At 36.7% G+C, this 21,670-nt stretch overlaps 1 protein-coding gene across 3 annotated transcripts; it reads left to right on the forward strand.

The window, feature by feature from the left end:
• Nucleotides 1–182: 182 nt before the first annotated feature.
• On the forward strand, nucleotides 183–20,680 carry LOC119076358 (dedicator of cytokinesis protein 9-like). 3 transcript variants are annotated; one of them, XM_037183055.1, is made up of 17 exons: nucleotides 183–480; nucleotides 11,287–11,409; nucleotides 12,081–12,325; nucleotides 12,581–12,766; nucleotides 12,919–13,208; nucleotides 13,279–13,357; nucleotides 13,423–13,542; nucleotides 13,606–14,330; nucleotides 14,392–14,645; nucleotides 14,713–15,048; nucleotides 15,196–17,618; nucleotides 17,680–18,337; nucleotides 18,402–18,548; nucleotides 18,609–18,713; nucleotides 18,785–18,890; nucleotides 18,955–19,243; nucleotides 19,327–20,680. In XM_037183055.1, exons 1-17 carry the CDS (start codon nucleotides 385–387, stop codon nucleotides 19,562–19,564), a joined length of 6,420 nt encoding a protein of 2,139 aa, XP_037038950.1. In that variant the 5' UTR covers nucleotides 183–384; the 3' UTR covers nucleotides 19,565–20,680. The 3 variants fall into 3 exon arrangements, with proteins under 3 accessions (XP_037038950.1, XP_037038951.1, XP_037038952.1); XM_037183056.1 differs by having other exon boundaries at nucleotides 15,199–17,618; XM_037183057.1 differs by having other exon boundaries at nucleotides 183–447.
• Nucleotides 20,681–21,670: the final 990 nt, after the last annotated feature.

Consider the following 21,670-nt stretch of genomic DNA (forward strand, 5'->3'; position numbering starts at 1 on the left):
TTTCGTTCAACGTCATCGATGATCAGTATAATTTAAATTTGACATCACATGCATCACATTCACGTCATCTTGCAACACCAAAGTGATAATCTACTATACGCGAAAGAGCAAAATTACATCGCTTTTTCGAATATGTCAAAACAAGACATTCCTCTCTCCACTATACCGAGAAACGTTCAACTGACTTCAGTCTTTCGAAGAGTGCGGTAGACACGATACATAAAATGAGTAGTGACGGTCGGTAAAAAGTGATATTATTATGAAAAATGTGTACTTCTCTTAATGGAAAAAATCAAATATTTTGTGTATACGAATAATACAATGAATATGCTAATTGTGTGAAACTGAAAGGATTACAACACTCAGCTATAGAACGGCCAAAATATGACGGAACGAAAATTTACAAGGGGCATCAGCAAAGTATCCAATCAGAAATTGAGAGATTGTGTGAGTCAAACTATACGAGCTAGCAGTGTTCTTGTAAGTGTCTATAAATTTTTATTAAATTAATGTCTGAAAAGGACATAATGGATCGGTGTAGATAATCCAGGGTGGGACCATCAAATCACTGGCTAGCTTTCATTCGTATATCCTAGTATACTATCGCCTACCGATTTTGTGTTTACTCTTTTTTTTTATAAGTTCATTAATGTTTATTGTTGAAGTATGATTAGAGCACCATAATAGAAAATCAAATTGCAATTTTACAATCTAATCTAAAGCCAATTATTGTCTCATTAACAAACAATCAGCAGCTAATCTCGGATTAGAGCGATTTCATTTCCACTTTTTTTATCAGTCATTGTCAAAGCAATATAAAAGTTATAGAGGTTCGTATGCCATACTGGTCGTACTCCACCTTGTTTTTTTTTTCAACTATTTTTATCTTCGTTGTGTGTTGTTTATTTATATAAAAACATTTCGATTTCGCAAAAAGAAGTGACGTAATATTTCGCTGCGGGTTTGTTTCTTTATGCTTCACTCTATTATCTCGGCATTTCGGTAAAAAGTGGTCCTCTTGTACATACTTACATTTGCTACACAAAATGTTTAGTTTGTTTCTATTTGCCATACCAATTTCATTTGATTAGAGGATTCTACAGACACATAGAGTGTTTTCTGCGTTTATTCAACAAGCGGTAGCCGCAGTACAGTCTTTCAATATATGTACAATACATACAGACTACCAGACATTTAACAGTTGACGTTTAGTAAGATATTTTTCTAGGAATTTTATTTACAATCGAAACTACAAGGTCGACTGCTACTGATAAGTCACAAGATCGAATTCATTTGCTTAGTTCTTCATCTGTTGTCGACAACAACAACAAAAGTAAATAATGATCTATACATCTAACATGGTCCTTTATAGCAAGTACGAGATTCTATAATTTTGTCTTTATGCTATGCTCACCATCTGAGAAAGATAAGGGAGGTATGATGAATTATGGAAAGGGCTCACAACAAAGTCCGAAATCTTTATTGAGCGATGCAGCCCTTGTTTTTTATAATAAAAAAATCAAAATAATGAGCAGAATTGAGAGTCTCATTGTCATTGGTGTATCTTTTAATTTTTGTTTACTACAGGTGTAGGCGAGAATTTAGAATTCGGTGACAATATTTAAATTTTAGTTGTTCGTTTTGTGAATGGAAAAAAAGGCAAACATGTGTGGGAAAATAGCCCAGATTCCAATCCAAAATTTAAAGTCTGTTCAAGTGTGTTTTATTGATGATGTCAGCGATGTCACTCCAATCAATATTTTCACGTACTACAAACCAAAACTTTCATTACTTGTCCTAATGAGATCTTTGTTTAGACTCAAGTACAGAAGGTTCGTAGTTTTCCTAGTGCGAAATCGAAAAAAAAAACTTGAGAATCAAATGAGTTCACTGTGGAATGTTTGTTCACCTTTCAGAACTGGCAAGCCCCCTGTTATTGACAACGATGACAAAGAAGAGCGATTATGCGCTTGTCGGTTCAAAAAGGTTAAATTTCGTCATGAATAAACGTTTCGTCCAAACTTTAGACCGGCAAATGTAACAATCAGGTGATAGAAAATGAGAGTGTTATAAAGTGTCCTTCATTAATGAGGAACAAAGCACAGAATTTGTTTACATTTTGTTATTTTTCGTTTTATTTCCAAACAGTTGTAACCTCTGTACACCTTTTTCATTTTCACATGTCAACGAAGTACGTATGTACATAATCGATGCTTCTTCTGTACATTCAAATAAATCTTACATTCCAAACCCACTAGATGATGTTGTAGTTATATTCACCATGTTGTGTGATCATGTACCTGATCGATGATGTTGACAAATCAGTTTTGTGTTTTCTCTTATCGTAATTTTTTTACTATTTACTCAACACAATGAGCATTTTTAGTTAAATATTTCGTTTGAGCATCACGTAGTTCGTAAGTAAATTGAAAATGGAATGTTAAATATGTTCGTCAAAGTTGGAAACGAAGGATTGTCTTGCAACAAGCTTTCCAATTTTGTCGAATGGCTAAAATACATTTCAAATAATTCTACACGCTACAACAGATCGAGATAAGAACGGAAAGAATCCCTTTCAGTCATCTCTGTTATCGGCAAAGATAACAAAAATAAGCAATAAACTGGGATCAGTTGAAGTAAAAGATTTTAAACACCGACTGATATTTGAAACAGAAGAAGTAACAGATTCAGTATGTCGATATAAGTTGCATCATTAGCAATAAATTATTAGAAGAGGCGAGTTTGGTCACCACGAATGCAATGCTCTAACAGAGGTCTGGGTTTATTCGAATTAAATAAATCCTAATGCTGAGACCTGTCCTACATACATTTGAATAAAACAACCCCGAAACACGTAGCATTTCTGAAACGTTTTTGTTCCTTCTATGTGTAATGATTCGATTTGTAAGTACAATTGTTTTTATGCAACGTATTCTACTCAGCTCTCAACCGCTTCACAAAAGCACAAAAACAAATCCACATCTCCTGCCTACCGCTCAATTCATTCAGGTAAATACCCTTTCATCACTAAATAACGATGAGTCACGACCTCAAAAATCAATGTTCCAGTCTAGTTGAAAATGGCAAAATGAAACATAACACAACGACAACACATAATACTGATAGCATAGTCTGTAGTTCATTTTGCAACACATTGCAGTGATTGTCCTCGGTTTTATTTTTCATTTGTATAACAATATGTTAATTGTCCCGGCATTATGTACAATTTTTTTTTGCATCGTGAGAATCTGTTCCGGAATTAGTGGAATTAGTTATGTTATGCATAAAGATATATGTACGTGCAATTTTACTGATATTTCTGGTTAGGTATGCATTACAATAGAATTGAATGTATCGTTAAATTGTGCTTCTGAAAGAGATTTTTCCCATTTACGAATCGAATATGGAGAATTTATTGAAAATTTATGGTTTCTAAATCCGGTAGCTACTTATTATTCAGTCGATACCGAATCCTACACGCAATTTTTTACAATTGAGTGGAAAATTGATTTATTAAATTGGCAAGTAGTTCGTTATCAATCAGTACCCACCGGCACAAAACGTGTGATAGTTGAAAAGCACAGTCTTTAGAACAGTAAGTAGTCGATCCAGATTATGTCGTATCGTATCCATCGGATACTATCCAATGGTGCTATACTCTCTTACGTTTTTATACTGTGCCAATTTGTGATCCTTTTGATCATGTGAGGGTATTACCGATGGGCATAGATAAAAATGGCATCGTTTATTTTAAACACGTTCACAAGACATTATCTGGTACATCTCGTCGCAGAAACAATTTAGTTCAGTAATTCGATCCGCAAGCAATCTTTGATTGTTTATTCATAGAGAAAAAACGATCTTACTGGTACACTTTCTTTATAAGTTATGAATTTTTGTTATAGCTATACTCACACAATTAACATAACATTAAATTCTTTCAGATGATATTCGTAAATTAAGTGTTGATAGATATTTGATACACGTATGTGGTATTTTTTTTTGAATAGCTGACGATATTGTTGTTGTTTTTCTTCGCAGAAATGTGTCTCAGTGTTGGAATGAAATAAAATAATTAGAAATTCCAACCTGGCCGATCTTCTTTTTCCATTCTTGTTGGTTTAATAAACCGATTAATAAAACAAAGCAAAAAAAATGTCTGAGTTGGCAGAGACGAACGACTCTCCAGTCTTTAATTTAATAAAAAAAAAGAAGAAACTGATAATGTGGTTGTGGTACAGCGTACTCAGACTCATATTGAATTTCTTTCTTCTAACTAGAATACCGTGATATTTTGCAATATCATACTTAATTAAAGATTTTTCCTGATCGTACGCAAGTGTACGCCTATCAACTGCACCCATCGTTCTTTTCAAATTTTATTTTAAAACCATTTAAAGTTAAATTTATTTCTGCATAAAATATTTTTTTCCACGAATATGATCCGCAATGCGCATAGAGGCTTCATTAACTCTTTGTATAGCTAAACTTACCCGGTGCTTCAAATAATATTTCGATCGTTACTCTCCTGTGGTCAGGTTGAGAATTTTTCCCATTATATCAATGAAATTCATTGCTTCGGAAAAACCGAAAGGTATTGTTGTCTGCAGCAATTGTTTTATAAAATCATTTCGTTTTTCAGTTGCTCCACGTCGAGCTAAACTGCTAGTTTTTGATGAGTGTAGTCCGTGGTATTAGTGGGACGCTCACGGTGGGGTTGAACAAAACTTAAATAGAGTCGCGACCGGCCTACGAGATAGAGTAAATAGAGTCGCGTTCGGAGAACCGGCCTACGTGGCCGTGCGGGACCCACCAGTCAATTTAAATACAGATTGATATAGGAACTATATAGGGACTAATTGTAAGTTAATTCGTGTCAAAATTGCTTCTCTCAACAACCTGGCCACGGAGCAACAGCCAGCTAAAGTCGAAATTTCAACATTTTTGAATGACATTTTTCGCTAGCCATAAGAAGAAATTTACCACAAAAATATGTGAAAATCAGCTTTAACCGACTCCAGATGCACGTAATCATTGTAAGAAATGCTCCAAATAACTCAAACCACTTATTTATGAAGAATGGATAACAATTCCAGTCATCCTAAAGGAACGGGCACTTGAAGATAGATGATATATTGAAAATTTCGTCGTAGAGTGACCTTGCTGCAAATAAAATGTCGTAACGGATACTTGTTGTGAGGCTGGTATGGCAAGTTTGGTATCGTTGTAAAGCTGAGACTGCAGGCTGATCAGGCATTATTGTTTTGATACAAGAAGGGTCTACCTGTGTATTACAGATGATTTGAAGTTTCGTCGATGATGGTGAAAATATTTTTTTTTTAAATATTGAACAATTCAGACAAATTTTGTAAAATACATTCTCGACGTTTAATAGAGCATGGAATCCTCTACCAATATTCAAAGAGTTTGAAACATTTTTCGTCTTAGACATATCATCATTCAAAAATGTCGAAATTTCGACTTTAGGTGGCTGTTGCTCCGTGGCCAGGTTGTTGAGAGAAGCAATTTTGACACGAATTAACTTACAATTCGTCCCTCTGATCTGAATACAGATTGTTATAGCAACGGATATGCTATAACAATCTGTATTTACATTGACTCGTCGGTCCCTCTCGGCCACGTGTGCCGGTTCTCTGAAACGACCGGACAGATCCGGAAACTGAATACATTTTCGTGCAGTACTCGAGTGCCTCAACCAGAACATGAAAAAAAAATCAGAGGTGTCGCGACTCTATTTAAGTTTTGTTCAACCCGACCGTGCGCCATTCCTTCCATTGTCTCTAAAAATCGGCGGTTCGAGTTTTCAAGTTATATCGGATGACTGGAGAACTCTGCATAAAATTTTATTTATCGCGTGTCGACCTTAGAATAACTATGCGAAATGCGGAAAGTATTGTCATCAATGCGACTGTTGATTTGTCTTAATAGTGACTAAAATCATTGAAGATTACAACCATTGAATTGAAGATCATATTGTTAAGGTTTTGTGCCTTTAATCGTTGACACTGTCTCAATTCTACCCATGTTTTAGCAGTTTAAAACCAATAGAGAAGTATGAATCTGCATGTTGCTTTGCTACTGAGTTCTTTCGGCGGACTAATGTGTACTCAAAAAAATTTATAGAAATTTTACCATATGGGCCGAATCACACTTCAATAACGACCACTGTTCACGTTCACATATGAAATGAGACTTTAAATAAATATTAGATAATCGACGAAAATGGCTTCTATTTTCATCCGTAGCCAGACGTTTCTTTTACTGTTCTAACATTTTTACAGTTTCAATTTTCCGACATCATCGCTTCAAAATCTTAAGTACGTAGTTATTGTATATAGGTGAAATGCAATCGGAAATCTTAAATTAATTTTGAGTTTATTTTGAAAATCTAACCTAATTTAAGATGGAAACAAATAATGGCTTTTTCCATCTAAACTCTTCAGAACAACGAAAAAAAAAACGTTTTCAAAATAAACAAGGAATTAAAACTGAAACGTGAAATGGCCCGTTATTAATTTTGTAATCCATGCGTACGGCATTTAGTCATCTCTCTTTCAAAACATTTACTTATAGACTAAATATTAGTCGAATTTAGATATATCGCCATTTGTAGTTTTACGAACGAACGCGAACATGTTTTTGTAGTGTTATTATTAACACAATAATTTTTAATAGCACACTCTCAGATGTTTTCAATTTCTGTTCCGAAAACACACATCGCTAGAGTTTGGTAGTAAACACATTTGAACGAGCTGTGATCATTAATTTTAATAAACTTTTGGATGAAATAAAAAAAATGCCATTTACATATTCAATTGATGCACATTTGGCTGTCTCTCGCTACTTATTTCGTGTCCTTGACGGTATGAGAAAATAAAATTAGATATCGATACAAAACCTCTGTTCATTCCCAGACATCTTTGAAATTTTGCGTTGCATTGATTTTATTTGATGTGTCTGTTAAACGTACTGGAATTTTAACGACTCGACGATATGTTCGTCGTTGATTATATTCCACAAATAAAAAAAAAAAAAGGAAACATTGAAACATTTATATCACTTTACAATTACTTTCAATCATTATTAAAACGAAGGATCTTTTAAGCGATCCACTCAAACGAAAATCAATTGAAACACATGCTCATAATTTACTCAAATAAACATTCGTTCACTGATGTTAATATACTTTCAATAATTTACTTAATCAACGAACATCTTTTTATTAGCATGTTTGCTACGCATCTTTCAATGATTTTCCTATTTCCATCAAATATGTTTGTCTGTCCGTACCTCAAGCTTTTCATTTAGTGTAGTTGAAAATTAACTTATGTGTTAAAAATTGGTCTCTTAACCATTTTATTGAAATGTTTCAGCAATGTGTGCGAACTGATGTTAGCCACACATAATTGGAAAATGATGCGAATAACTAATCTCATGTTCGTTATTACCACATTGTCAGCACATGGTTTTTTTTTGTGAAATAATTGACGTGAGATATTTTTGATTTTTGAAGAGAAAAGAATTGCTTTCAAGTGTTGCACTTCCGGGAAACAATAAATATTTACGTTTCGTCTCGAAGACTTTCCATCTCGGATAGATATCAAAACAAATTTAATCTTTAAGATTCTCCAACGAGTAGTCAAGTGCGAGTTGTCCAAAAAAGCCGTTTCGCTCATATTGAATGTAAAAAGCGATTTTATGGTTGATTATTGTAGATGGATCGACCAGTAACTCAAATCGCGATGTTGCCAGGCTGGGATCTTCCTGGTTGGGTCTAGGGGGCCGACGTTGCCTAACACTTCTTTTCGATCTTTGAAATTTTGATTTTTGAAAATTTATTTAAAAATATAAAATGAAATATTTTTGACATGGTTCCATGGGCGAAATTATTCCGAATGGTGTCAATTTTATGTTAAAAATAAAAAACATTAATTACTTTAAAAAAGCATTTACCGGATTTTCCAGATTTACACATTTTTTTGTATTGATGGGCGCCATCTTGAATTACAGCGCTACCTGCATACTTTTTCAAGCACTTATATTTTTCTCGTATGCAGAATGGTTCAAGGAACACAAGATTTTTTTCCCACTCAGTTCGGGTCAAAATTCAATTTTATAGAGCCGAAAGAAGTTTTAGCTGTGGGCGGCTCCCTGGCCCAAACCAGGTTGATTCCAGCTTGGCAACATTGCGATTCGAGTTCGTGGCCGATCCACCTACGATAATCAACCATAAAATCGCTTTTTACATTCAATATGAGCGAAAGGACAGCTCGCACCAGACTAGAGTTGTAATTCAATCAAGTATTTACTCACGGATCACGGAAGAGATCTCTCTAAGATCTTTGATCACAAAGTATATTATGAGTGAGGGCTTTAAATTTGCAACAATTTTTGAAAATCTGAATGAGTATTAGTTTCAGCCACGGTGAGCTTCAAAAAAATTATATTCGACCTCTCGTGGACATCATGAAATGTTTCTTGTGGTTTCTGTAGAGGGCGGCACCACGAGTAAGAATAACATAAAAAGAAAATATTTCGATGAGAAAACTTTTAATTAGATCGATTTTTCGTTTTTTTGGGACCTACGGGAAGCTTCGAAGACTGTTTGGACCCTACTGGTGACTTGTTTGATCACAAAAATATAGTTGCTGTTTAGCCTGATCTCTAAGCTTTACAACGATACTAATCATGATATGCATGACTGCCAACAAACATCTTTTATGAAGCGAAGTCATTCTACTAGGTCGATGTGAATTGCAAGTTGCAACTGCTGTATCATACGTGGATTATTTCTATTTTCTCTCAAAAAGTATTTTTTAGCTAATTTACTTAATAAAGGTCGAAAGAAGATGTTTGACTCGAAATAGGTTTATAAATCGCAATCATGAGCAAATTGCATTATCTCGAGTCAAAAATTAACAAATCTTGGTTATATTTTCTTTTGTTTCGTAAGTTATGAAATCAGTAGTCCATTCTAAGCTAATTCTGCAACATTTTAGTTGTTTCTACTAAAAATGAGACATTATACGAAGAAAATTGGATGGTCGTTCAGGTCTAACAACAAAGATTTTATCAGAATGAACTCCAAGCTCATCCTTCGACCCTTAAGTTATGTAAATTACTTAAAAATACTTTTTTTTAGAGAAAATACAAATGATACAGCAGCTAAAATTCACAGCGACCTAGTAGAATGACTTCACTTCATAAAAGATGTTTGTTGGCAGTCATGCATATCATGATTAGTATCGTTGTAAAGCTTAGACATCAGGCTAAACAGCAACTATATTTTTGTGATCAAACAAGTCACCAGTAGGGTCCAAACAGTCTTCGAAGCTTCCCGTAGGTCCCAACAAAACGAAAAATCGATCGAATTAAAAGTTTTCTCATCGAAATATTTTCTTTTTATGTTATTCTTACTCGTGGTGCCGGCCTCTACAGAAACCACAAGAAACATTTCATGATGTCCACGAGAGGTCGAATAAAATTTTTTTGAAGCTCACCGTGCAGCATTTGCAATTTTTTTGCAGAATGACAGTAAATCCACTTCAACCAATTGCAGTCTCGACTAATGGAGGAAATTTCTTATAAAAATGATTTAATCGAAAAAAAATTATTTTGTGAGCTAGCAACTAGCTTTACAAAAAGGCTGGAATCACAACGGATGAACAGTTAATATAAAATGTAAAATGCAAAGTCAAAACTCGTTACTTGCGTTAATGCGTCGACAGTCGAAAAGTCTCTAGGCTGAAAAAAAGTATTACAAGCATTGAATGTAATTTATCATGTTGTATTCGCATGTTGTAACCATTAACCATGACCTCACCACTTATATATTTGACTGTGTAAAATACAGTGTTATTGATGTCGTTCGAAGAAGCTCTAATTTCTCTTGCGAAAATTTCCATAATTTTTTCGTTATTCTTTTCAAAATTTTAATGTTCATTACAAATTAATTAAATGTTTCACACGATTGATCAATACACATTTTATACCTATTCGAAAAACAAGTTTCGCTTCAAATTTGCCATGCTTTCATATATTTTGTATACCGCACTTCACATTGATAACCTGCTAATCTACATCTATACATCTCTCAATTAATATTACGCTTTTGACATGCTAAAAAGAATATTGTTTTACAAAATAATTCTGTGTCAATTCGAAAACATAAAAGCGGCCGGTTTCGGTTGCGTAATTTTGTTTATCATTCGCATTATTCTTTTTTATTTTTCCTATTTCCCAAACTGTATGTATTTACACTCAGCGTACCTATATGTCTAATTTAGAGCTACCTATTTCATTTAATGTAAAACAGCGTGTTCATGCTTGGCCTGAAACTGTTTTAGATATTTGGTTGATTTTTTTTTGTTACATTGACCACTTGTGTTCTGTATAACCTTGAGAATATATTCTGAACAAATATTTTGGTATCATTCATGCGAGTAATGTGATTTGGTTACAACAAAAGTGTAATTCAAACGTAGATTACAACATTGGCACGGTGATAAAATTTCAGAATCTGCTCTCATTGAACTTTAGTCACATAAAATGCAAACAAATTTCACTAACTCTACAGCCGCAGATTCTTGTGTAGCTGAAAAGAAAATTGCTTAGGTTGCCTATTGTTCTATAGTATCCTAGAAACACCATAACCATTCTTACGTTATACATGATATCGTAGATATGGTGATAGCTAGTAATGGGGACACCTTCAGGATATATACTTCCTGTAAAAATTCTAAAAAAAAGTTAAAGGTCCAATATTTAAGCCTTCCGGACCAGAAAACAACTTATTTAGCCCAATATCCCACACTCATCCCCGGAGTCAGAGCAGGACTGTACATGTACACATTTTCGTATCTGTGAATTCCTTTTGTTTTGATACTCATTCTCTACATCTACACTACACTCTGCGGAAGTGTTGTTTGTTTTGAATAATAAGAATTCTGCTGGTTATGGAAGAGAATTTTATGTTTTCATGCACCTGTGTGATGTACATTTTTAAAGTCGAAAATTGCTTTTCCAACCTGCAGTACAACGATATAGGATTCACAGTTGTCCGTCGTATTTTCTTTTAAACCGTAATTCAGAGTTCCCGACCCGCTACCATATATGTGTAGCAGTTGAATATCGCATAAAATTAATAATAATCCATATGATGTGTAATGAATGATGGCATGATTTAATCATCTTAAGCTTTAACAAATCAACAATTCTCTTGATCAGCAAAATGATCAATCATTTTTTTCCTACTTTTATTTATAGAACAAGCCGCTGGTCGTGGAGCCAATCGATTTTGAGAATTTTATTCTGAAAAATAAAGTATTGATACAGAATGACCCGCAAAGAGAGCTACTGTTATCATTATATCCTACAGACGATGTGTCGGTGAGTATGAAATTCATATTTTTTATAAATATTTATCTATCATTTTGACCATTCTATATACAATGATGTTCAAGTTTTTTCATTTTTGCTCTGTTGAATTCGCAAATAGTGTTTTTGCGCTGATACGTAAAATGAAAGAAAAATATTGAAAAGAATTTGTAATTTATTGCTCGACTTATGTATATACGAATACAGTCATATTACATTTAACATATTGTAAGTTGTATATGCATGCAGTACGATCTACGACTTAAAATAAAATTCGTTCGATGTATCACTCGATATTTACTGCGATAAACAATGAATCAAAAAGTGATTAGAGCTAAATGGAGGCTCTTTAAATCGTTTCTTCACGTTAGGATCCTGATATTCATTGTTTTGTGGCTGTTCGTGATTCTAGCTTCAATCAGATATTCTAGAGCTCTACATCAGAATTTTAGAAGAAACATAAACTTCGTCTAGACGAATTTCTTCCAATCAAATTCGATTCTTAACATGCAAATTGTTTATTTCATGCATATTTGCAGCCAATAAAAGTACTCGCAAACTCACTAAGATCCTCGCTAAGATCGTATTGCATATCGTAACAACTACTTTTTTCGTATCAATTCATTCAGTTGAACCGTTTTCCACATAAATAACCACACTGCAATTTTATAAAATATTTCCAGCAAGTTATTCTACCCCGCAAATTTCGCACTGTCACCAATAACATACCATCATTTTCGAATGGCATCACAGAATCAGTACCAACAACACCAGCAGAAGACGCGACACAAATACAATTGAACAACAATCATCAAACTCATCACGGACTTCTATTGACCAGACAAGCTCTCCATACGTACAATCGAAACAATAGTTTAGTACATTACAAGTATAATGCATACAGCGGATCGTGTCATGAATTACCAAGGTAAATTGGATTAGATCTTTCTTTGTCTCTCCACAATAGTGATTTATTCGTTCGTCATCGTGATGCATAATGTAAATGATGATCAAGTTACAGTAATTAGATACTATTAAGATGAATTAGTGGACGAAACAATTTCATTATAAGATCGCTCTTGCAGTGGCGGGGAGCTTCGTGCTTATAAATTTCTTTTTTGCCTTTGTGTCTCTTTAACGTTTATGATATAGAATTATGGCTAACGATCGCACCGTTTCACAGAATATCTCCAGCCGACGAATTTCAGGAAGAAGTCTATGAAATTGATGCTGATCCAGATCGGATTGACGAGTATATGACTAGATCACAAGCGGATACAATTACGAAGCAAGGTTTTCTGCTCAAAGGACCCGATGCTAGCTCTGAACGAATGTTTGCCCACATAGGATCCAAATCATTCAAGCGAAGGTAACGACAAGGATTTTTTTTCCCTAATTCCTAGACAAGTCCTGGGATGTTCTAAATTAATGTGGAAGAAAATGTTGTTAGACTAATTTGATCTTGATGCAATGTTTAAAACTGAGTTGCTCACTGTAACACTGACGCACAATTATTATCAGGTATTGCTACTTGCGACAAGAAGTTGATGGGACATACATTCTCGAACTGCACAAAGATGAAAAGCAAGGCGAAGCGAAGGCAACAATCGTAATGGATTTTTGTACCGAGGTGGTGCAGAATCCGAAGCGGGCGAAATACTGTTTCGAATTGCACATGTGCGAAGGACATAAATCGTTCACATTGGCCGCTGAGAATGATACAGAACTACAAGATTGGCTAAACAAATTGCATTCGGTCTTGCAACAGAACAAGTTGCAAGAAGAGAAACGTGCCGCATCCTTGGAAAGAGGTCTGGTCGCGGAATTTGTATGTCTAATTTGAATTTGAATTTTCAACCAATTTCTTTCTTGTTTCAAAAGCACCCCCACCGAGCCCAAGTACTACAATGTTTGGCACTCTAAAGGGCTTAGATCAGAGTATGAATCCACAGTTAATGAAGTTTGTATTCATGTCGAATCTTATCTGTTGTATCGTTTGATTGTGAAACTCTCACATTTTTGTAGATATGGACGTGAAACAGATGTATCAATAGCACAGTCCAGACGAGAACAGCGAAAGAGGTTATTTGCTGGATACCAAATCCCCAATAAAATCACAAATGTCGAGAATATTGATCCATATCGGTGAGTAATTAGTGCTAGACTTGCTCGGTCACAATTCTTAAGACTTTTTCCCTGCAATTTTAGTGAACAGTTTGGCCAACGCTTTCTGCTAAAATGCGAAAACCTTAGATTTCGACTGCAGACACCTAACGATGCGGAAAACGAAAGTGATCTCCAGATCGAGCCGTACATAACAAGTTTAGCGTTGTATGATTCGAAAGCGGGCCGTAAATTGACTGAAAATTTCTATTTCGACATAAACACCGAGCAAATTCGTGAAATGTTTCCATTTGGCTGTGCATCGAAATCTCTTCCACTTACAAATGGTTCGTCCTATCTGAACGATGACGTTAACGATCTCCTCAATTTGCCAAAAGACTGGCTAAAATATCCAAAACAGGCCATCTTAAGCATAACGGCACCACATCCCGACATCTTCCTCGTCGTTAAAATTGATAAAATTCTTCAAGGTGGCATAAACAACACAACCGAACCGTATCTGAAATCGCACAAAGATCCGAAACTTGCGCTGAAATTGCACAAAAATGTGAGGGCTTTTCATCAGAAAATCGGCCACTTCAGAATGCCATTTGCATGGGCTGCCAAACCATTATTCCGTTTATACAGCAGTGAATTGGACACAGCCATTGAATTTCCAGCCATATATCGTCAAGAGAGCAATAAGCTCAAAGATGAAGAACTTCTGAAATTGTTAGCAGAGTATAGGAAACCAGACAAGTTCAGTAAATTGACTGTGATACCGGGATCGTTAAAAATAACCATTGAGCCGTTGACAGAGTTACCAAACAGTAAACAGAAGATTTTGTGATTGTCATTGTGCCGAGATGAAAATTTCTCGATAAATTTCAGATTCACTGACAACAACCTTGTCGCAGCTGAAACCGTTCCCGAATCCTCCAACTAATGAACCGTCGCTTGAATTAACGGAATTCGTTGGAACGACGGAACGAGATGTTCATCCATTTACAACGTTCATCAATCATCTGTTCATTTATCCTCTAACGCTAAACTTTGATAGTCAAAAGTTATTTTCACGTGCCAGGAATATTGCAGTGATAGTAGAACTTCGGGACAATGATTCTGAAGGCGCAAAGCCCTTATCGGTGAGTTTTGAGCTTTCAAATCCTACCCTCACGCTGATAATAACGTTGAATGTGCCCATCCACCCAGTGTATCTATGGACGTCCAGGACATCCAACTTTTGTGCCAAAGATTTCTTGTCCTGTCGTTCATCATAACACAAATCCTACATTTTACGACGAGATCAAACTGCGGCTTCCCCTGAACATTACCACCCAACATCACATTTTGTTCTCATTTGTACATGTTTCGTGTGATATGTCAAAGAAACGCGATACGGGTGCGTCATTCGAAAATCCAGTCGGCTACAGTTGGTTGCCGTTGTTGGCGAAAGGAAAAATTAACATTGACGAGCAATGTATACCTGTTGCTGCCACGTTGCCACCTGGATATCTAGCCATTCAACCGTTGGGGTTGGGAAAAGGGGTAAGTTCAATTTTCGCGTCACATATCAGTCATTCATCTCATTTCGACAAAGATATTCATAACGAACCCACTAAACCATCAGCCTAACTAACTGACTCGTAATTTTTCATAAATTCCTTTCGGACGCTACACACTTAAATTTCTTAGCAGAACGCTGGACCGGACATTCAATGGATCGATAATCAAAAACCGCTGTTTTCCGTTACATTTAAACTGAATTCAACTGTTCTGACAACCGATCAGCATCTGCACAATTTGTTTTCGCACACAGAACGGATACTACAGCAGCCAAAAACATCTGCCATTCCTGCCGAAACGGAAACATGCAAAATTCTTAAGGCAGCACATGCGATTCATTTGTCAGCCGTCATAACATTTTTGCCAACCATCTTGAACCAACTCTTTACGTTGCTTGTTAACACGACAAGTGACGAGATTGGACTAAATGTTATTCGTTTGATCATCAATTTGATTCACACGATATCCGAGGAGGCATACCGCAAGGAGCTACTATCATCTTATGTAAAGTATGTCTTTCAAACGACATCTTTTGAGCAGAAGAATCAAGGCAGTCCCAATTCGATGAACACCGTGCATGGTGAACTATGCAAACACTTGCCTACTCTACTTCATCCAAACAACACCGACTTCTTGATCATCAACAAATTTATGAAATACTCGAGCACCTTCTTTGACATTATCATCAAAAGCATGGCCCAGCATTTAATTGGAACGGGTCGGATACGGATGCATCGAAACGAACGATTTCCGAAGGATTATTCCGCAAAAATTGAATCTCTGTTCCTCGTTCTCGTTCCATATTTGTTCTCCCGACACAAAGATTTGCCGCTGGAAACCGAACTGCTGAACAAAAGTCTATCGATATTCATCAAAAGGTGTCTGACCTTCATGGACAGGGGATTCGTATTTAAACTGATGAGACTGTACATGAATCAGTTCTCAACTGGCGACCCTCGCACATTGTACGAGTACAAATTTTCATTTTTGCAAGAAATCTGTGCACATGAACACTATGTCCCGCTGAATTTGCCATTTTTATTGAGCCCACGGCGACCACCAGATGTTTTGCAACACTTCACACTGTCCGAAGAGTTTTGTCAGCAGCATTTCTTGACTGCCTTACTAATGCAAGAGGTTAAAAGTTCCTTGAATGAGGTCAGTCATATTCGACGTCTAGCGCTGCAAACGTTGAAAGAACTTATAGCCAAACATGATCTCGATGATCGCTATCAAAATAAGGGACAATTAGCTCGAATCGCAATGCTATACATTCCCTGGCTGGGAATAGTGCTCGAAAATCTTAATCGAATCTCCGATGGTCGAGAAAACAAACGCACCGACTCTACATCGATAATGTCAAATCGAATATCTAGCAGCAGTAGCTACGTTTTTGCTCGAGATTCAACACCTGCCATAAGTCACCACAACTCAATTGTTTCGAATTCCAGTACGCCAAAGATTCGCAACCGTTTAACGTTGAACTTTGATCACCCCAGTCCCGTGCGAGCATCGTTACACTTAAAAGACAATGGTTATTTGGCTGTTATTGCCGGTCAAAAGTTAACCAACGGCCATTCGCACACATCCTTGGACTCGGAAAGTTCAAATCAATCGCAGGATACGACCATCATTCGGAATCCTGACTATGATTCCAGTATACGTCCATCCCACAATCGTTCAATCAGTGTCACTCAACCGTCTGTCATACCCAGGCTGGACAAATTCTCGCCGAGTGAAACGAAAGACATGCTGATTTGTTTCCTGTTTGTTATCAAGCATTTATCACCCGATCAAATGGCGATGTGGTGGCAGAACTGTACCGAAAGTGAAACGGTTTCCTTTTTCACCGTACTCGAGATGTGTCTTATCTATTTCCGATATGTTGGTAAGAAGAACATAGCCGTAAATGAAAAAAGTAATGACATCAAAACTCGAGCCACTAAAGCGAGTACATTACCTGCCCGAATGGTGCCACCGACGTCCGAGTCTGTAAATAATTTACACGACACTGGCACATTGACCCACGCTCAAAATCGACAATGTCTTCTGGAAGAAGCTTCAAGATCTTTTCAAGCGTTAAAAGAATCAAATTTCGCAACTGAAATGGGACTGACGATTTTGGATTGCATTGGTCTGTACACACTTCAGTTTCGCGACAAAATGCTCGATGGGATAGTGTTACCAAAACTACTGCGAGTTTATTTAAAATTCCTTCAATTGGGACAATCGGAAACGTTGTCCAAACACGTTTTTGCATCGCTTCGAGCATTCATCAATAACTTCTCGCCGGCCCTATTTAAAGGGAATGCAATTCTTTGTGGCCAGTTGGTATTCGAACTGTTGAAATGCTGTGATAGTCGGCTGGCGAGTCTTCGTCAGGAATCCTGTGCCGTTCTGTATCTTCTGATGCGAAGTAACTTCGAGTTCAGTGGACGAAAGGGTTTGACCAGAGTACATTTGCAAGTTATAATTTCGGTTTCACAAATGCTTGGCAACGTAATTGGCTTAAATAATGCCCGATTTCAGGAGTCCCTATCTCTCATCAACAGGTAACGATGTGAAATTTTTCTTGCTTCAAATTGACTGCTAATAATTTTCATTCTCACTCAGCTACGCAACAAGTGACAAAGCAATGAGAGGAACTGGTTTCCCGTTGGAAGTCAAAGATCTGACGAAACGCGTACGAACGGTTCTAATGGCTACCGCTCAGATGCAAGCTCATCATATGGACCAAGTGAAATTATTGGAGCTGCAATACTCACTGGCTAATTCATATGCCTCCACACCTGAACTACGTCACACCTGGCTAGTCACAATGGGTCGGAATCACGAACAGAATGGGAATATTTCGGAGGCAGCATGCTGTAATTTGCACATCGCCGCATTAATGGCAGAATATTTGAAATTACGCGGCGGTGGTTTCATAAAATGGGGTGCTGAGTCATTTGACCGGATTTCCAGTAATATTTCGCGAGACGAGAAAGGTTTAAAATTGGACAGTGGAGCACAGGATTCGAATCAGTACACCGAGCAAATGTTGCTCGATCAGTTGAAGGAATGTGCAGAGTATTTGGACCGTGCCGAACGATTGGAATGTTTAGGTGAACTGTATCGGTTGATCATTCCGATACTCGAGAATCGGCGTGACTACCTCGGCTTGGCACAATGCTATTCGCATTTGGAACAGGCCTACAACAAAGTGACCGAATTCAATAGATCGGGTAAACGGTTGCTTGGTCGATTCTATAGAGTCGTATTCTATGGGCAGGTTTGTTGATGCGAAACTAAATTTTGAAGGAAGACCTTATCGAACTTTGTTCTCAATATTTCAGCTTTACTTCGAAGGCGACAGTGGCGTTGAGTATGTGTATAAAGAACCGAAAATTACGTCGTTAAGCGAAATTTCTGAGCGACTACATAAACAATACCGCGACAAGTTTGGCGCGGAAAATGTGAAAATGATTATGGACTCGTCACCGGTAAGTTGTCTTATAAGATTTCGTTTTTAAAGATCAAACACTAACACGACTCGTTCTCAGGTAAATCCGTCCACGTTAGATCCATCTAAAGCTTATTTGCAAGTAACCCATGTCATACCATATTTCTGCAAGGACGAATTGGAGTCTCGTCAGAATGAGTTCGAGGTAAAATGTCAACAAAGTCAATTTTGTGTAGGAAATTCACTCTAATCAAAAAAATTTCATTAACTAACCAGCAAAACCATGATGTTGATACGTTCATGTTCGAAACACCATTCACTAAAAACGGTACAGCCCGTGGATCGGTTGAAGAACAATGGAAACGACGAACAATACTACGAAGTAACATCCGAATGACTTGACCAAAACTTTTCGTTTTCTGAACAAATCCATTTCACGATTTCAGCTCTGTACTCGTTTCCCTATGTTCTCCAACGTATTGCAATCAAAGACAAGCAGTTCATTGAACTGACACCGATTGAAGTAGCTGTTGATGAAATGCAAAATCGTGTGTCCGAGCTGGAAGAGGTGGTCCTTCCACCGATTGATGTTAAAAAGTTGCAGCTACGATTGCAAGGAAGTGTTGCGGTTCAGGTCAATGCTGGACCGTTAGCATACGCAACAGCATTTCTGGAACCACAGCGATCGATGCAGTATCCCAGTGATAAAGTGGAAGATTTGAAGGAAGTGTTCAGGTATGTGTAAACATGGCATAATTTGCGTGGTAGAGAGCAAATATGGAAAATTAATTTCATTTCCATCCACTCTCGTTTTACAGAGAATTTGTGAGCATCTGTAACACAGCTCTGCAAGTAAATGGTCGAATGATCTCGTCCGATCAACGTGAATATCATTCAGCCTTACAGGACAACTACAATAAACTGTGCAGTGCATTGACCGATTTACTGAACGAATCGTTTCTACCGGTCGATGAGTCCGGTATCAACGCACACCGCAACAGCATTGCATTGTTCAGTGCCATCAGCGGTGCTCCGAGTAACTCGAGTACAGCATAAGGCTTAGGATTAAAAGTTTACATTATGATAATGTGTATGGGTCATGGACTGAGATTTTTTGTTTTGTTATTATAACGATCGTTATACGGTGACCGATAGATAGCATAGTTAAACTATGGACATATTGTAGCTTATTATGATGTAGGTAAACGTTAATTGATTAACTAATTGAAAGAAAATTTGCGCATTTATAATAATCAACAGACCTCATTTACACGAAATAGATGTTTACATAAAAAGCTTGTGTGTCTACATAATACAATAATGTAGAAGGTCCATGTGGGAATGATTGACAGTGGCAATTTGTGGTCCAGAGCTTCTGAGGTACGAAAAGTAAATAATTAAACGGAAAACCGGTGCTTCTCCATTCAAGGGTTCTTCGGTTGAATGACCTGGAAGTTACACCGTTTTAGTAGCGGCATCCCATTCCACAATTCGTAACTTGAAAAGTTCTTCCTGATTAACATGAGAATCATTTCAATTCTATTGCTCCTAAAATTTTCACAATAAATTCGGAGAAGACTCAATTTTCGAAAATTAGAAGGATTTGTAAAGCATCGGCGCCCTGGAGCCTCACTACGATTACTTGTTGTATGGAAATGCAAGATTTCCACAGGTTCAATATTCCTACAAGGTTCCTCTATTGGGGTTGGGTGTGTATGTCATGTGAATTCGAGGAAAATGTAAACATTTCTAAAGCATCCATTAGAAAGAGCTTTGGATTTCGTTCACATTTACATTTTTTGATTGCAAATGTTTATTTCTGCATTTAAATAAAAGTGAAATGATTCACCGCCTGAGTCGATTCATCCAGATGATTTGCGTAGTTGGGCAATCGAAAATATGGCATTCACTTCAACTACTTCACCACAATATGCGATTATGTCTTATCACAACCGCACATTTACTGTTTGTCAATCAGCTCGAAACTAGAATTATGCAAAATTTATACAAACAAAAAATTAATCGAAAATTTTTAGACAATTTTTACCAGCTGAATTATGTGAAATTAGCTAGAAATATAGTTGTTTCGAACGTACTGCAAATGATATTATGGTATTTTGTACCCAAAAACTAGGAGATGAATAAAGAAAACAGTAAGAATCACAAAAGAAATGTGTCTTTTAAGTGTGGATGGAGACCGTAGCGGTGCCAAAATTGAAGTGAGATCGGATGCAACGAGAATCTGTCTTTCTTTCATAACATTTTGGTTGAATCAGATCTTACGAAGGTAAGAGCACAAAAATTATGCTTTATTGAGAATGGTGTTTTTCTGAAGGTTACCCAAAAAATGACTTCTGATTCGAGTTCTAGGACCTAAACGGAGTTCAGAACCACTTTGTTTAGTCTTCGGCTAGATCCTTCCCCAAAGTCGACTTGTGAAAATAGCGACATTTACCATACATTTTCAAGATTCTTCACGACGTTATTCTGAGCAAAAAATTGTTCTACGGCATGTCTCTAAAAATTTTAATTTTTATTACAAAGCTTATACGATGTACCAAATTGCACCAAAAGTACACCTAAAAGTAGAGATGTGCGGGCCGAGGTTTTTTCAATACCCGACCCGACCGGACCCGGCCCGAATCGCTGGTTTTCAAACCCGAACGCGATAACTTTTTAAGGCCCGAACCCGACCCGACCCGACAATTTTTCGGCTAAAACCGACCCAACCCGACCCGACCACCAATTTTTATACTCAAGCGAAAACCCTACATATACATTAAAATCGCAGAGTCGTTCTTTAAGTTTACGTTGTTTAACATTAACTTTAAGCATTTGATTCATTTAGTGAATGTGTACATTGTAACATTATTTTACAATAACCGAAACGGGCCTAGCAGGGTTAACATGTAAAAAGTACCTTTAAAGGAACTAAATATTATGATACATCATTCGAAAGGTCTTGCCCTAGAACTACTTTTAGTAAAGTATGAAACTCCAAAATGGAGTTATAGTGTAGCATCTGTGATTTTTCCCGATTTTTTGGGCTCCTATTTGAGGGTGAAAAAATTCAGAGAAAAATTTGACGATTATTTTATTTTAATTGTCAAATTCAATCAAATCAATTATGTTGGAGGTACAGAACTAACTCGGTATTTTGAC

This window comes from Bradysia coprophila, unplaced genomic scaffold, assembly GCF_014529535.1.
Source record: "Bradysia coprophila strain Holo2 unplaced genomic scaffold, BU_Bcop_v1 contig_232, whole genome shotgun sequence".
Classification (NCBI taxonomy): Eukaryota; Metazoa; Arthropoda; class Insecta; order Diptera; family Sciaridae; genus Bradysia; species Bradysia coprophila.

Coding starts and splice junctions, on each gene's coding strand:
- LOC119076358 (XM_037183055.1), top strand. CDS start 385: ATGACGGAACGAAAATTTACAAGGGGCATCAGCAAAGTATCCAATCAG. Junction 18,338..18,401: donor GAGTCGTATTCTATGGGCAG/GTTTGTTGATGC, acceptor TCAATATTTCAG/CTTTACTTCGAAGGCGACAG. Junction 18,891..18,954: donor ACGACGAACAATACTACGAA/GTAACATCCGAA, acceptor TCACGATTTCAG/CTCTGTACTCGTTTCCCTAT.